At 29.2% G+C, this 15,869-nt stretch overlaps 1 protein-coding gene across 1 annotated transcript; it reads right to left on the bottom strand.

Moving 5' to 3' along the window:
• Nucleotides 1–1,472: 1,472 nt before the first annotated feature.
• LOC117921929 lies at nt 1,473–1,982 on the bottom strand. Its single transcript, XM_034839875.1, has one exon. The coding sequence runs from the start codon at nt 1,980–1,982 to the stop codon at nt 1,473–1,475; it is 510 nt and encodes a 169-aa protein (XP_034695766.1).
• Nucleotides 1,983–15,869: the final 13,887 nt, after the last annotated feature.

Genomic DNA, 15,869 nt, shown 5'->3' with positions numbered 1-15,869 from the left:
GCATAATTTTGATTAATTCCATGATCGGTGTCTCAGATTAAGTCATTGGTTAAGTGTTTATTGCAAACAAAAAATACCTTATTTGCTTAAAAAAAAAAACACGACTAAAAATAATTAAAAGATATTCTCTAAAAATATCTTATTTTATATTTTTTAAAATAAAAAGCTATTTTTTGTTTTAATTTCTTTATTGTCAAATATTTAAAAAAAAAAAACAAAATATTGTTTTTGCAATAGTTAACATATAGAGCCTAAGGATTTGATTAGGAATTGTTTTCAAAAATAGTTCCTAAAAATGGTTTTTGAAAGCAATTTTTTATAATGGTTTGTAGAACAAAAATTTATTTGGGAACTTGAAATGTTTTTAACATGTCTTTTATAGTTTTAAATACGTTTTAAAAATAATTTTATATGTAGTGTTTTACTTTAATCATTCTCCATATTTAAATAATTAGTTTTTAAAATATTATAAAAAAATGAAAATAATTAAAATATGCCCTTTGGAAAAATATTTTTTGTTTTTAAGAACAGAAAACTATTTTCTAATTACCAAACATTTTTTTTTTCTATTATTTGTTTTGGTGAACGAAAAAATTGTTTTAGAAAATAGTTGCCCAACAAACCTATGATTCTATTTGAAAAATATAGTTAACAATTATCTTAAAGAATAAAATAAATAGAAATCATATATCAAAAATATTATTTTAGGCTTATAATCCACAATGCATTTATATATAATTTAAAACTTTTAAGCATGCATTCTAGGATGGTCAACATAGGCAAGCGAACGAGACTAATATGTTAGGGCATTTCATGGAGATTGTGCTCTACTATATGGTTGGAATTAATATAGTGTTAATTGAATGTAATATATAATTAGATTGAGGATAGAGTTGTGGTAGGTTTAGGTTGAAATATTGTTGTAGTAGGTGGTGGTTGGGGTGGTATTAGTTCCATTAATATTGACTTTGTATCTACAAATAACATGACAATTAAGGTAAAGCACATGGGAGATTACCAATATTATAGCAATAGTGGATTATAATATTGGATCTCTCTCTATCTCTCTCCCCCCTCCCCCGCAGCCCCCTCATCCTCTCTCTCTCTCTCTCCCTCCCCCCTCCTTTCGTCTTTCTCTTCCCCTCTCTTCCTCTTTATTGTGTAAACTCAGATGAATTGAGTTGCCTAGCTAACCATTGAATCCAACCTAATTCTCTACCAAACATTTTCTTGAAGACTTGATCAATCTTAATTAAAGACACTTTAAAGATTATCAATCAAACCACATAAAAAAAAAAAAAAAAAAAAAACACCAGTACAAAAATGGATAACCAAAAAAAAAATCACAGATCAACAATCTATCCTCTTTAGGGAAGATCAAATACTTGCTCTACAAACTACAATCCAATGCTATCTCCCCATCCCATTTCTCCAAACACAGCCTAGTAATCACTTTCTTTCCTTTCCTGCCTTCATCTTTGGCTCCATGCAACATACAGAACATATACAACAGTAGGCAAATAAAACAGCAGAGCAACAGAAACCACAGTAATCAATGTCCCCGCTGCAATCGATGACGAAGGGCTCCCACAAGACAACTTCCCTAACCGAACCTCAATGAGATGAATCATCGAAAGCAGTAAAAACAAGCAGCCAACAACCGATCCCAGCGCGGCCAACGTCAACATAACGCATCGAAGAACCCGGCAAAACTTGCTCTTGAACTCATCCTTGAAGATATTAATATGCATCTTGAGTGTCTTGGCCACCAGGCTTGATAGGAGGAAGAAACTGAACGACACAACCTCGTATATCACCAGCCTCCTCTTGATGCTGGTACCCGCATGACATTCTGCCCTATCGTCGAGGCTCTCTTCGTCAGGCGAAGAGTAGGCTAAGCCGATGAAGACAGCAATTGTGAAGAGAGAGTTCACATTCACAAGGTCATCTAGGCCTCTTTCATATAGGGAAATGGAAGACATTGCCTTTGCTCTGCATGTACAGTAGTTGAAACTTCCTTGCAAGGCAATCGATCAAGCCAGTGTTGGCATATATATATATAGAGGAAGAGAGGCTAATCCTTATCCTCCATGGGCCATATACAGGTTGGTGGTGGCTCCTTTTCTTGGCTGCTTGTGTATGAATTATGTACTTACTTTAATTGGGGATTGAAGAGATTCAAGTATAATGAATTCCCATTTGCAGATTGTGGGCCACAGTTCTAGACATCTATTCACATGGCCTTAATTGTGAAACTGCATAGAAAACACCCCAAAAATGCTGTTTGATATAGAAAAAAGCGACTGACTTGATAGACAAAAGTGGGAAAAAAAAAATTCTCTCCAAGAATTTTTTTTTTTTTAATATGGATTTTCTCATCAAAATATAATGCATAATCCATTGATATTACAAATCAATATCATTATAAGATAATAATATATCAATATCATTAGCATTTTTTGTTGCAAGAGCTATTGGGGTGGATTTTGATATAGTTAAGACCCATTTGTATTGGTTTCTAATAGTTTTTTTTTTTTTAAGGATTAATTAATTAAAAAGGATAAAAAGTTTCCAAATTTGTGAAACTAACCTCTCCCTTTTTTTTAAATTTGAAGTGTAACCCAATTTTGACATAAATGTCTTTCAATATTTCTATTATTAATTTACATATGTATTTTAAAAGAAATAATTAGTTTTATAAGAAAAAATGATGACTTTTTTGTCCAAAATGTGTATTTTTTAGGTTGAAAAAAAGTGAACGGTTAATTTTACAAAGTAGCGATGATTTCATCCATTTTAATCAAACAATTTTTTTTTTTGTTTTAAAGTTTAATAAGAACACTTTTATACCTATTTGAGTAATTTTGCTAAAAGAGTTTAACTTAAAAATAGATCTTAGAAATATATTGTTTTTTGTCAAATTTTTCTTTTGGTTAATACAATAATTTATTTCATGTTGAATAAAAATTTTATAATGCTAATTTTGTTATTTGAAAATTATGATTTCGGTTTTGACTTTTAGGTAAAACCTCAAAAATAATAATAATTCTCATATGGGCCTATTTGTCTTTTATGTTATTAATTAGGTTATTGTCAAAATGGAAATTTGAAATGGTTGGAATAATTAATTGTAACTTGTTTTAAGCAAATGATTTCAACAATGACAATGAATGAAATTTTACTCCCGTTCAACATTGGCAACTAGAAAATGTTATAGTCTACATTTTATTGCTTGTGTACCATGTCATTGATTTCAACCTTGTTAACAATGAAATCTATAATTTTTATTTCAACAAGCCAAGTAAGGCCCTAAGTTCAAATGGAAGTTCCGTGAGACAAAGTGTAAACGGCTAAAAAATTTATGAAAATATCTTTTTCTCAAGAACAAATCATGTTGATTGAGTCCTTTACCTACCATGCCTTATTCTTAACAAAAAAAAGACATGAAAATTCAAACTCAAAGTATAACTTACGAAAGTGAATTTTTTTTTTTTTTTTTTTAAGAATAAGGAAATAAAAAATAAATAAAATTAGAAAATAACCTTATTCATTCTTTGGAGAGATTATTTGTTTTGAACATTTTTATTTTGAATTAATTTGGTTAAAAAAGTAAAATAATTTCATATTTGTGAATTTAAATTCTTTCATGTTTTTGTTTAAAGAGTAACCCATTTTGACATAAATATATTTGATTATTTCAAGTATTTACGTGTAGATTTAAAAGAAATTGATATTTTTACAAGAAGGATGAAAGATTAGATTTCCAAAATTGGGTTTTCAATAACCCTTTTAATCAAATAACCTTTTTATTTTTCTTTATTTCCTTCTAAAAAAATCATTTCCCTCTAATTTTTGCTACCTAGCAGTCTCTCTCTGATCTTTTCCCGTGAAGTCCCTCAAGCTCTCTCCCCAGCGTCTATTTCGTGAATACCCTCTTTGTTTCCAACTCAATCTTTCTCTACTTTGTTTCTAGTTTGGTCTTCTTCTCATAGTCACAACTTTTTGTTGGTTTCTTACTTACCACTACGAGTTCATCAATCTCGTAATTATAATAGTTCATTTAATAGTTCTATTCTTAACAGTACTTTGTAACATAACTCATTTAATTTGTTGAAAATTACAATAGTTTTACCCTCAACACCTTTTGGGATTTTGGAATAAATGTAGGTGAAGGCATTTGTGAAATAAGGTTACACGAAGGGATCTCGAGTCAATCCATAATTAAAATTTAAAATTAGACATAATGGATGTAACCTTCTTATGAATGAAATTTAATGATAGTTAAGTATGAAAAATCTTCGTCTCGGTAAGGACCCAAAGGGGGTGAATTGATGGAAATTGGAAATTTAAAACAAGAGTTAAATTTTTTAACTCAAAATCACCCATTAAAGGAATCTAAACAAATTTAAATCAATTGAATCTTGTATGATTAAAAAAAAAAATCCAATGCAAATACAATCACACAAGAGACAAATAATTTTACATTTAAAAAAAAAAAACACACTATTTGTGGACATAAAAAATCATGAGATTTAAGACCTCTAATCTAATAATCCACTATATGAAATCAAGATGAACAGATTTACTTGACAGCTTTATCCTAAAGATTTACTCTCCAATACCTATATCATCATCCATGTCTATGACACTAATGCTCAAGCGGATTCACCTCAACCTCTGAGGGGATGCAAGTTCTTCCAACAACCCAAAATTTAATCTGTGAATTCTTATTGAGTTTGAGAATGATAAGGTAAGTTGGAGTTGATTCTCTTAAAGCGTCCAACCCAAAAACATATTTAAGTGGGTATATATAAGCTTAAGGGCTGAGGATTGGAAATAGAATCTAAAAAAAAAAAAATTCTAAAAATTAATTAAGAAAAGAATTTTCTTAAAAAATAAAATATTAACATTCCAAAAATTAATTAAAAAGGAATTTTCTTTTAAAAATAAACTATCAATTTTTCAAAAATTATTTTTAAAATTTCTTAAAAAAAATATATCAATTTTCTAAAAATTAATTAAAGAATTTTCTTTAAAATAAAAATAAAATCTCAAAGTTGTCAAAAATTAATTAAGACATTTTAGCTGAATTTAAAACTTCCAATCTAATCCTACCTTATAAAAAAAATTAACTTGTCTTTAACAAACTTTTCAAACTTACTGTGACAATCTAGTTGAATAAACAGTAACCTCAAATATTTAATAAGGAGTAAGTCACTATCTAAAAAGATTTTTATGCCACAATGAAAATTAACAAAATTGTCAATACATAAAAGTGACAAAACAAATTATTGATTGATATATATTTCTTTTTGTAAAGAATATTATTATTCAATATTTTCTATATTGAAATGTCATTATAATATTATATTTACTTATAAGGAAAGTTAGTGGGAATATATTTATAAAAACATCCAAGATCATGAGATATAAAGATGTAGGCCCTATAATGAAGAGTAGGGATGAGAGAAAGAGTGGATAACGGCCTATGGATCATTCACAATCCAAGGTGCCCATACAAAATATAGGATATTTCAGGACTCAATAGTGGTATTTGGTTTCTACTCTCTATTTTTTTTATATGGTATATTTAAATGATTCTCTTTTACTCATGAATGTAAGGCATGGTTGATCAAATCATATTTAAATGTCATGTTCTTTTATATGGTTGGTTTATTCTTATGTTTTTTATTCAAATATTATTGAAGCTTTTGTTGATACAACAAACTTGTATTAAAACTTAGGTTGTTAGACTTGGAATGACAACAAAGTTCAAGGTTAAAACGTTTGATAGAAAAAACACTTTCAGTACTTTATAACATGTTAATATGTGTGCCTTGTTGTTTTAATAGGGGTTGTCAAAAGCACTAGAAGTAAAGAGACTTTGCCAACAACAATGTATGATGAAGAGAAAGATGAACTCATGGAGAAAGCGCACAATACTATTCTCTTGTACTTAGGTAATAAGGTACTTCATAAGGTTGTAAAAAACGATACAACTATCAAGTTATGGCTAAAGTTAACAAATTTCTATATGATGAAGTCTTTAACAAATCATTTTTATTTAGAGAAGCAATTGTTTCACTCTCGATATAAAAAGGAGTTGAAATGACCTATGTAGGATTAAAATGTCCCCTTCTTTTTGTTCCCTCCAACATAGTGTTTTTCCTTATTTTCACCTCAAATTTTTTTTTTTTCACTTTATTCTCTTTAATTTCTTAACAAAAAAAGAAAAAAAAAAGTTAGCTCTCACTATTCCTTTATTTTTATCTCACTTTTTTTTTTTCACTTTATTCTCTTATCTTAACAAAAAAAAAAAAAAAGTTGAACTCTCAATATTCTTTTCTCTAATCTATGTTAATGAACATAAAAAGGATTTAAGAAATGTAAACAACTAACATTATTTTTTTTCTTTAGATTCTTTCTTTCTTTTCTTTTCTTTTCTTTTTCCCCATTTTTCCTCAATGATAAATAAATCTAAATTTGAATTTCACCATTATTGACAAAGAAAAAAAAAGATTCTTCTCTATTAGCTATGAAAGAAAGAATTAAGGGAGGTGAATAATTAGTCAAAAAAGAGTTGAAAAGCTTTGTCATTCTAAACTAAAATCGTTTTTTCCATCAAATTTTTCAATCTCAAACTTTGTTGTCATTCCAGGTCTAATAACCTGTACTCTAATACCAGTTTGTTGTGTCAACAAAAGTTTTAATACAAATAATGTTAAATAAAAAACACAAAGATAAAATAATGCACACAAAGATTATAAGATTTTAATGTGGTTTAACCAACCATACCTACACCCATGGATGAAAGAGAATCAGTTCACTATATTAGAAAAAATATATATTACAAATGATAGAATTAGATACAAATATTGGATTCTCGAAATATCTCATATTTTCTCACTTCTTGTATTTAGATCCTCAACCATGAACATCTCATATTTTTTCACTCTTTGTATTTAGATCCTTAACCATGAGCACCTTCGCTTAATTAGGTGTTTCCCATTCTTCCTTACATTTTTATCCAACAATATAATTTTTATATGCAAATTTCCATCTTATAATTTTTTCTCATCATGATCTAAAATATTTATAAAGATATTCCTAATAACTTTTCTTCTTCAAGGAATCTAATATTGCAATAACATATCACTCAAAAAATATTCTACACAATATTCTTTATAAAAATGAATCTAAGAATTTGAGACACTCTCTAATCTTATTGTGTTGAAACCATTTAATTTGTATTTTTCTTATTATTTTTTTCCTCATATGATTCTCTTTTATTCTATTTTCATTCTAATTTATTTTTAACTTTTCAAGATTTAAATATGGCCTTATAATACAATTTCCAACTCCCCATTATTGTGATGTGGTCGAGCAACCTTCCATCACAACTCATGCAAATATTATCTACTTTGAATTATGTCCTTACAATTTTAGAACTAATCTACACATACAAAATGAGTCACAACTAAGTGTCAAAAACTTCTCCCAAGGTGAGATGAGCTGCCCCTATATTTTTGTCCTAATTTAGATGCCAATTTCTAGTAAAATAGAATTTTAATTAATGCAAGTGTTTGATTATGCAATAAAACCACTTCTCAATATTCTCTCCATAAAATGCCTTTAAACCATTTTCCTTCTCTTTCTCCTCCCAACTCTTGAAGTTAACCATCAATTTAGTAAATAGGTTTATAATTCTTAAATGTTGTTTGCAAGAGTTTTTCAAACGATAAACCTACCTTTGATTCAAAAAAAAAATGGAGGAAAAATAAAAGAGAAAAATAGAAATTAATAAATTAAATTAATAAATTATTTTTATATATTACCTCAAATTCATTTTATTTATTTTAATTTTTCTATATAAAATTTTTAGGGTTTTCTTTATAATTGTTTTTAAAAATAGTTTTCTATTATTTAAAAAAAAAAATAGGAAAACATATTTGGTAACAAAAAAAATGTTTTATATTTCTTATTTTCACTTATTTTCTAAGGATTGTTTTAAAAAATAATTATACAAATATATAGAATAATAAAAATAAATAAAACACTAAATATAAAAATTATTTTTAGAACATATTTAAAAATATTGAAAACAAGTTATAAATATTTTAAGTTTTCAAAAATAATTTTATTTTACAAAAATTCGAGAACAATTTTTAAAATCTGTTTTTAAAAATAGTTACAAAATTTATCCTTAATTTTTTTATATAAAAATTAAATAATTTGAAAATGTACAGATTTTTAACTCATTTTAATTATATGCTATTTTACGTTATTTTTTAATAAAATCAAAGTGAGAAAATTACTTTTGTTGATATGAGAGAAATCCCCGATTTTTTCTGGACAGTATATAGATTTGAAAAAGTCATGGCCCGGAGCCTCTGCAGATGTCCGTCATTTTTGGGTAAAAATTGGAGCCATGCTCTGAAATTGCAGCGGACCCCAGCTGCATGTCGAAATCAGGAGTCATTGCCTAGAAGGATAACGTGCGCCGAGTGGACAAAGCACCACCCAGATAGTCTTCTTCTTCCCCCAGAGGTCTTCAGCTCTTGTCCACAAGAAATGTGGAGACAGGAAGTCAAGAAAGGTAGGGAGAGGACTCAACAAAGTTGACTAGTGTAGGAGTGATTTGGTCAAAGTATTCTCTTCTTATCTTCATTTGTACGTGCATCCTACGGCTCGTGAAGATGCTCAGACCAAGTTATCTTCATTTTTAAATTATTTAATCTTTATATAAAAAAGGAAAAATACGTTAAATGGATTTAAAATGGCATATAAAATAATTTATTAATTTTAAATCTATTTTTTATTTTCTTTCACTTTTTCTTTCCTTCCATTTTTCCTCTCTATTTTTTTTTCTTACATTTTCCAATAACCAAACATAGCCTTAATGGAATCAAACATGAGAAAACCATCTTCTTTAAGATTTTTTTTATTTCCTTAATACTTTTCGAGAACCAAACATAGTCTTAAATTTTTCAAAAACCAAACAAAAATAAACCCATGATTTTCCTCAAACCCTATGTCATAAGTATTGATGAAAATATCGGTAATCACGGATATATCGATAACTTGATTTTACAGATATATTGGATATATCGGAGAAATATCAACGGATATTTTGAAGAAAAAAAATCGATAGGCCAAAAATTGATCAAAACTCATGGATATGTAAAAAAAAAAAAAAAAACTTATAGCAATGTAATTAGAAGTATCATAGACAATTTAAAGTTGTTTTGTTGAAGAATTTGATATATGTATGATATGATTTGCGATATTAGATGTAATTATATCATGTCAGTCGATATGAAATGTGAATTTTGTAATTGTACACTCATTATGAAGCTTCATGAAAGACTTGATTTTATTAAATATCAATAATTTGTACATATTACATTGCAATGACCCTTTAGTACCAAAATGAGGACTGATGTGGTTCGATGGAATTGGTAGATGAAGGAACCTCGTCTTGCTGTTGGAGACAATATTGGCACCAACTCATTGAGCCTTGATAATATTGGTTAAAAATTCTAACATGACATGCATATATCTCTTGAGTCTTGCCCACTCCCTCTACATGGATAGGATACTCGAGATTGACCCATGTGTTCATGTCAAATCCTCCTTGCGTTTGATATGGAACTTGGTATGACATTTGTGCAGCAGAGGGGTAGCTCGACATACCATACTCTTCATCAGTTGAACTTGAAGGTTCACCATAACCCATCACATAAGGAGGTTAAACATTAGCATCATTCGAGGAGTCACTAAATTGAGTTCCTATACTCATAGATTCAAAACTCCCTAAAAGTAACTCCTTGTTATATAGAGTCATCGTTCATTTTCTTCCTTTGTATGCTTTCCAATAGCTCCTATACCTGGACCAACTCTTCTAAAGGCATGGTCTTCATCTTGTGTGCAATCAATACGTGAAATCATTTTCACAGGTGAATTGACTCATTGGATATTGACTTTGTTGGCATTCTCCAATATTTTCTCATGCGTTATCACTTCCATCATCAGTTTCACTTCTTGAACCATCGTAACCAGAAGCAAAAGTACCAGCAACACTAGGTTTACTACTTTGGCCAATACTTATGGAGTCAACCTCTTGGTGGGAATTCAATGCCCCTTGAAATGAATCCTCGATATCTTTGCTAAAACTTTCACTGTGAACTTCTTTGGACAACACACATTCAACATTAACTCCAAATTCTCGAGCATGAGCAGCAATTCATGGATCAGGATTACCATCTTCATCATCTCAATGTATAGGTTTGACCCATTGGAATAATTGATTCTCTTCTTTTTCACCCACCTCGGTTGAAATGTCAAGAAGATCAAGGTAATATTTCTCAACAACTCGATCATTTTCTGCCTCCATATCGCGTAACTTTAGCTTCATAATGTAATAACAGAAAACGAATTGTTGCAGTTGGGAGTAAGCCAAATGATTGCGTTGCTTTGTGTGGATTAGAGCAAACATGCTCCAATTTCTCTCACAGTAGAAGATGACGCAGTTTGTGAGAGAACTTTAATGGCCAAATTTCTCAATATAGGTGTTTGGTTCCCATACATGAACTACCATTCAGCTGCAAGTGAATTCATAATTATATAAATATTTATGTGATGAATTTACAATAATGATAATCACATTTTTTATATTAAGAAATAGTACTCACCGAACACCATGGTTGACCTTGATGCAACCGCCACTCAATCATCAAATCCTCTCTTTATATCTTGAAAAAGGACAAGCTATGTATTCATAATTTAATTTGCTAATATCATATTTGTTAGTAAATGTTCAAATAAAATGATGAATGGAATAAGATATTTGAGTAAAATAAGAGTTTCTTATTTACCTCATTTCCAAATTGACCAATTGATTCAACATTTGAGTCTAATTTAGCAAATATGTCATGGATTGCTTGAATTAAATTTGGATCACTACCAACTCCACGCCTATATTGAAACCTTGGATTCAAGAAGTATGCTACAATAAAATTATGTGAATTTAGTATTATGCAAAAGAAAATGAAATAAAATCAAAGTAACAATTGATGAAAATTAAGTACCTGTTGCATGAAGTGAATGTTTTAATGTTTTCTCCCAACTATCTTTGAGTATTTTAAAGATCCAATCGCCAACTTGTTGACGAATGAGATTCTCTTTCATCACTTGCGTAAGCTTGTACACAAATGGCATTGTTGGAACAACTTCTAAATCCATGATTCGAAGCACCACATATAGTGGCTCAAAGTATGAAACCTGTTTCACTCTATCCCAATACGGATGATCAAACATTAGTTTCTCTATATCTCGTCCAATGTTTATCTGACTAAGCTTGTGTAGTGCCCATTCATCACTCATAAAAAATTTCTTCAAATCAACCCTTTTTTTAAGAAGACTTTCAAGAGCAATATAGTTTGTAGAAAACCTTGTAGCTCCCTATTGAACAATGTCTCCACCACAATACTTTCTCATTTCTGCAAATAACCAACCATGATTGTAAATGAAGTTAGTTATCTTGTGGGCATTGCGTATCACCTCTGCAACACTAGATCTTTTCCCAATGTCTTCAAACATTAAGTCGATGCAGTGTGCCGGACATGAGGTCCAATATAAGTTACACTTCTTCATCAACAGCTTCCCTGCTTTCACGAACACCGACCCGTTATCTGTGACAATTTGGACCACATTATCTACCCCGACTTATTTGATAACATTCTTCAAATAGCTTGTATATCTATTTGTGGTCTTTGATATTATTGGATGCATCGACTGACTTAAGGAACACTGTACTCCCTTTTGAATAGACCATGAAATTAATTATGCTTAATCTCGTGGGCCCTGTCCATCCATCTGACATTATGGTGCAACCATATGTCTTCCATTTTTCTCTTTGCTGATTCACATAAGCTTCCATATCTTTGTACTCCATTTCCAAGTACTTATTCTTTATTTCATATGGAGATGGAGGTTCAATTCCCATTCCTACAAATCATATGTAAAAAATATTTAAAACATGACACAAAAGACTACACCTACTCAAGGTATGAAACAATATAAAATTTGAGAACTTAAAAATTACCTGCTTGTTGTGCACCAATAATCATATTCTTGAAGTGGTGAGAGTTTGCTTTATTGGGCGCAACGCTATCATAAATGAATAATTTGTTTATTAAGCGTCCCATCATTTCTTTAATTGAACCACCCTTTAATATATCTTTAATATATTTTTTTTTTTTACTTTATAAGACTTGTAGAGTGAGGGTGCAATAGGCGATGATGGGTCTGAATGTCACATACTTTGAGATTTTCACATTGTCAGTGCACCACTAAGGCATGATGACTCCCCTGTTTTATGCTTGCTTCCTACAAGAGTTTCATATTGTTATCATTCCCATTCCATTGCCTTTGATGCACAAACCGCTTCTTGATAAGCATCCCGCTCATCCAGGTTCATATCTGCTGGATACATGTACACTTCTTCACCTTCATCATCATCATCATCATCCTCGTCCATGACATGTGTATGCCTAGCCCCCATAGTGCCACGTAATTGATCTCTGATATCTTCAATATGTGCAATTTTCTTTGATTTTGCTTTACTTTTTTCATGTAACATATCTCGTATCTCTTCTTTCACTTCGGGTGGCATTGAAATACATTTTTTGGTGTTGTTATTCGAGTCTCTATGTACTAAATGATACTTGAATCGACTAATGCCTCCATTCTTCATCACCCCACAAAAATTACAAATAGTCCCATTTTGGTTTCCCTCTAATGGTGAACAATACTTCCAAGCTAAATTTCGGCTGAATGTACCACTCCCACCACCTCTACCTCTACCTCCATCTCCACTTCCACTTCTACTAGCCATTGCAAATCTATTGAACATATACTATTTCATTACAATTGAATAAAAATTTAAATTAAACAAGTAACTAAAAATAAACTTATTGCAAATCTAGTAATCATGTCAATCAAACTTATTGCAAATGTACTAATTAATTACAATTGAAAAGAAAAAAAATTAAAGAAATTGGGAACGCACTAATATTGTTAATTAAGTTAATAAATTAACTAAGCAAAATTAATTTGATAAAAATCTACTAATTCATTCAAGAGTTAAAAAAATGTATTAATTAATTACAATTGAAAAGAAAAGAAAAACAATTGAAGAAATTGGGAAGCTACTAATATTGTTAATTAAGTTAATAAATTAACTAAGTTAAATTAATTTCATGAAAATCTACTAATTCATTCAAGAGTTAAAAAATGTACTAATTAATTACGATTGAAAAGAACAAAAAATTGAAGAAATTGGGAAGCTACTAATATTGTTAATTAAGTTAATAAATTAACTAAGCTAAATTAATTCCTTGAAAATCTACTAATTCATTCAAGAGTTAAAAAATGTACTAATTAATTCAAATGTACTAATTAATTACGATTGAAAATATAAAAAAAAATGAAGAAATTGGAAAGCTACTAATATTGTTAATTAAGTTAATAAATTAACTAAGCTAAATTAATTCTATGAAAATCTATTAATTCATTCAAGATTTAAAAAATGTACTAATTAATTCAAATGTACAAATTAATTACAAATTAAAAGCAAAAAAAACATTGATGTACTAATTAATGACAATTGAAAAGAAAATAAATAAAATTGAAGAATTAAATAATATACTAATTAATTACACTTCAATACAAAAATAATTAAAATTTAAAACAAACATAACTTAAAAACAAAATGAGTAACCTTGGGAGCAATGAGAGATTAAATATGAAATGTGGATGAAATTGGTGAAAAATGAGCTATTTATAGAAGAAGAAAAAATGTTGGGCCAAAATAGCTGTTGGAATCTCATTTACCGTTGGAAAACAAAATTGGCCGTTGGATCAAAATTTGAGCGAAATCTAACCATTTGATCATCACATAGCCGTTGGGGTTCAATTATGGTCGTTGGATCACATCCAGCTTCAATTTGGACCATCAGATGCACATGAAATTGACCGTTGGAGCTCAGACCAAATTTGGACCGTCAGATTAACGCAGGGAAGCTAGGAGTCGTCGGATCAGTAGAGGTGGAGGGCGTCGATTTTTTCAAAAAATCGGCGAAATAAACCGAAATATAAACTAATATTCCTCTAATTTTCCTCCGATTTTTGGAAAAATTTTTGGATATTTCTTCCATCGAAATTTTGCCCCCCTCTTTCGTTTCGACGCCAGAAACACGAAATTTCGGTGAAAAAAATCGACATTTTCAACCATGGCCATAAGTACATATTTATTTAATTAAAATATTTTAGATTTCAATAATTGTTTTTATTTTTAATAAAAATATTATAAAATACGGTCCCCACTATAAAATTTAGTTACACCATAGAAATAATGCTACTATTCCAAACCATTAGCAGTGTTAAAAGCAGAAATTAAACGCTATAACCCAAAAAACTTGAAGCAAAAAATTCAAGCTCACTACCAATACTTTTAAACCTTAATTTTCTTCAACTTCATGTTGCAAGTACCTAAAGAAGGATTTTGTCTCTTAACCAGTTCTGAATTGTTGGCCCATAATTATAGATAAGTAATAATCTTAATTTTTTGGTTCATTGAACAATGTGAAGACTTCATTTTAGCTATTATGCATGAATTTTTTTTATAAAACTATCTATTACGAAATAACAAGAATAGGCAATAAGAAAAATAGAATGAGAACACACAGATTTATGTGAAAACCCTAAACGGAAAAAACCACGAATAAAGGAGAAGAAGATCCATTGTTAAAAGATTGGTACAAGAAGGAAGAGTTATGAGTGGTTGTAAATCATCATAACCCTAAAACTAAACATTATCATCATTTTCATATATATATATATATATATATATATACACATGTGTGTGTGTGTATGTATGTATATATACGAGAGTAATTAACAAAATAAGTCCATACTGTGGGGACAAGCTTCGCACCCCCAACGGGATTAGTGGTGGTAGCGGAAAAATTAGGTCGAAAAATTTCATAATTTTAACTTCATCACATATGTCGCACCGCAAGCTTTTTGGATTGAACCATAAAGAATTCGAGTCACCAAACTCTAACACTATCAATCCAAAAAGTTTTGCATGACTAGTATGTAAAAAATGGAGTTCGCATAATTTATACAAAAAATTATCATGACAGGAATATATATTATGAATTTTGAACCCTCTAATCGTTAGGCAATTTGAGATTTATCTTATTCATCTTGTCATGCTTATACGATGTACCCTTTGTGACTCATAAGTTCATGGGTGGCTGAATTCTATATATTTTCATTGGATATAGTTTTGATATCATCAATCATGACCCATATAAATATTATTCATTTTTTTAGTCAATTGGCTCAAAAAATAAAATAAAATAACGCTTAGAAAATGCAATCTTTAACATTTAAAAACTTAGTACTTGTTATTTATTAAGTTGATTTTTAAGTTAAATTATACTTAAGTTATTAACTTACAACTTATTACTTAATTATTACTTTAAATATTAACGTTATTTAATAAAATTAATTTAAAACATATTTTAAATAATCAAATTAAAATATTTATCCTTATAAATTGAGTAATAGTGTAGGTGGTAAAGTAGTAAAAGAGATCGTGGAAGTAATTAAGACAAATGGAGGTAAAAATGTAAAATAAATATGTAGAATTAAGAATAAGTTAATTGATTTTACTTATTACTTAAAGTTGTTTTTTACTTTAAGTCATACTATTAAGTTATTTTATCAAATATAATTAATTTAATTACTTAATGACTTAAATTAAAAGTGTGTTTGGTATTGATTCTAAAAAATGTTTTTAG

Source organism: Vitis riparia, chromosome 9, assembly GCF_004353265.1.
Source record: "Vitis riparia cultivar Riparia Gloire de Montpellier isolate 1030 chromosome 9, EGFV_Vit.rip_1.0, whole genome shotgun sequence".
Classification (NCBI taxonomy): Eukaryota; Viridiplantae; Streptophyta; class Magnoliopsida; order Vitales; family Vitaceae; genus Vitis; species Vitis riparia.
The sequence above is the reverse complement of the archived record's forward strand: the minus strand, read 5'-3'. Positions and strand labels throughout refer to the sequence as shown.

Coding starts and splice junctions, on each gene's coding strand:
- LOC117921929 (XM_034839875.1), bottom strand. CDS start 1,982: ATGTCTTCCATTTCCCTATATGAAAGAGGCCTAGATGACCTTGTGAAT.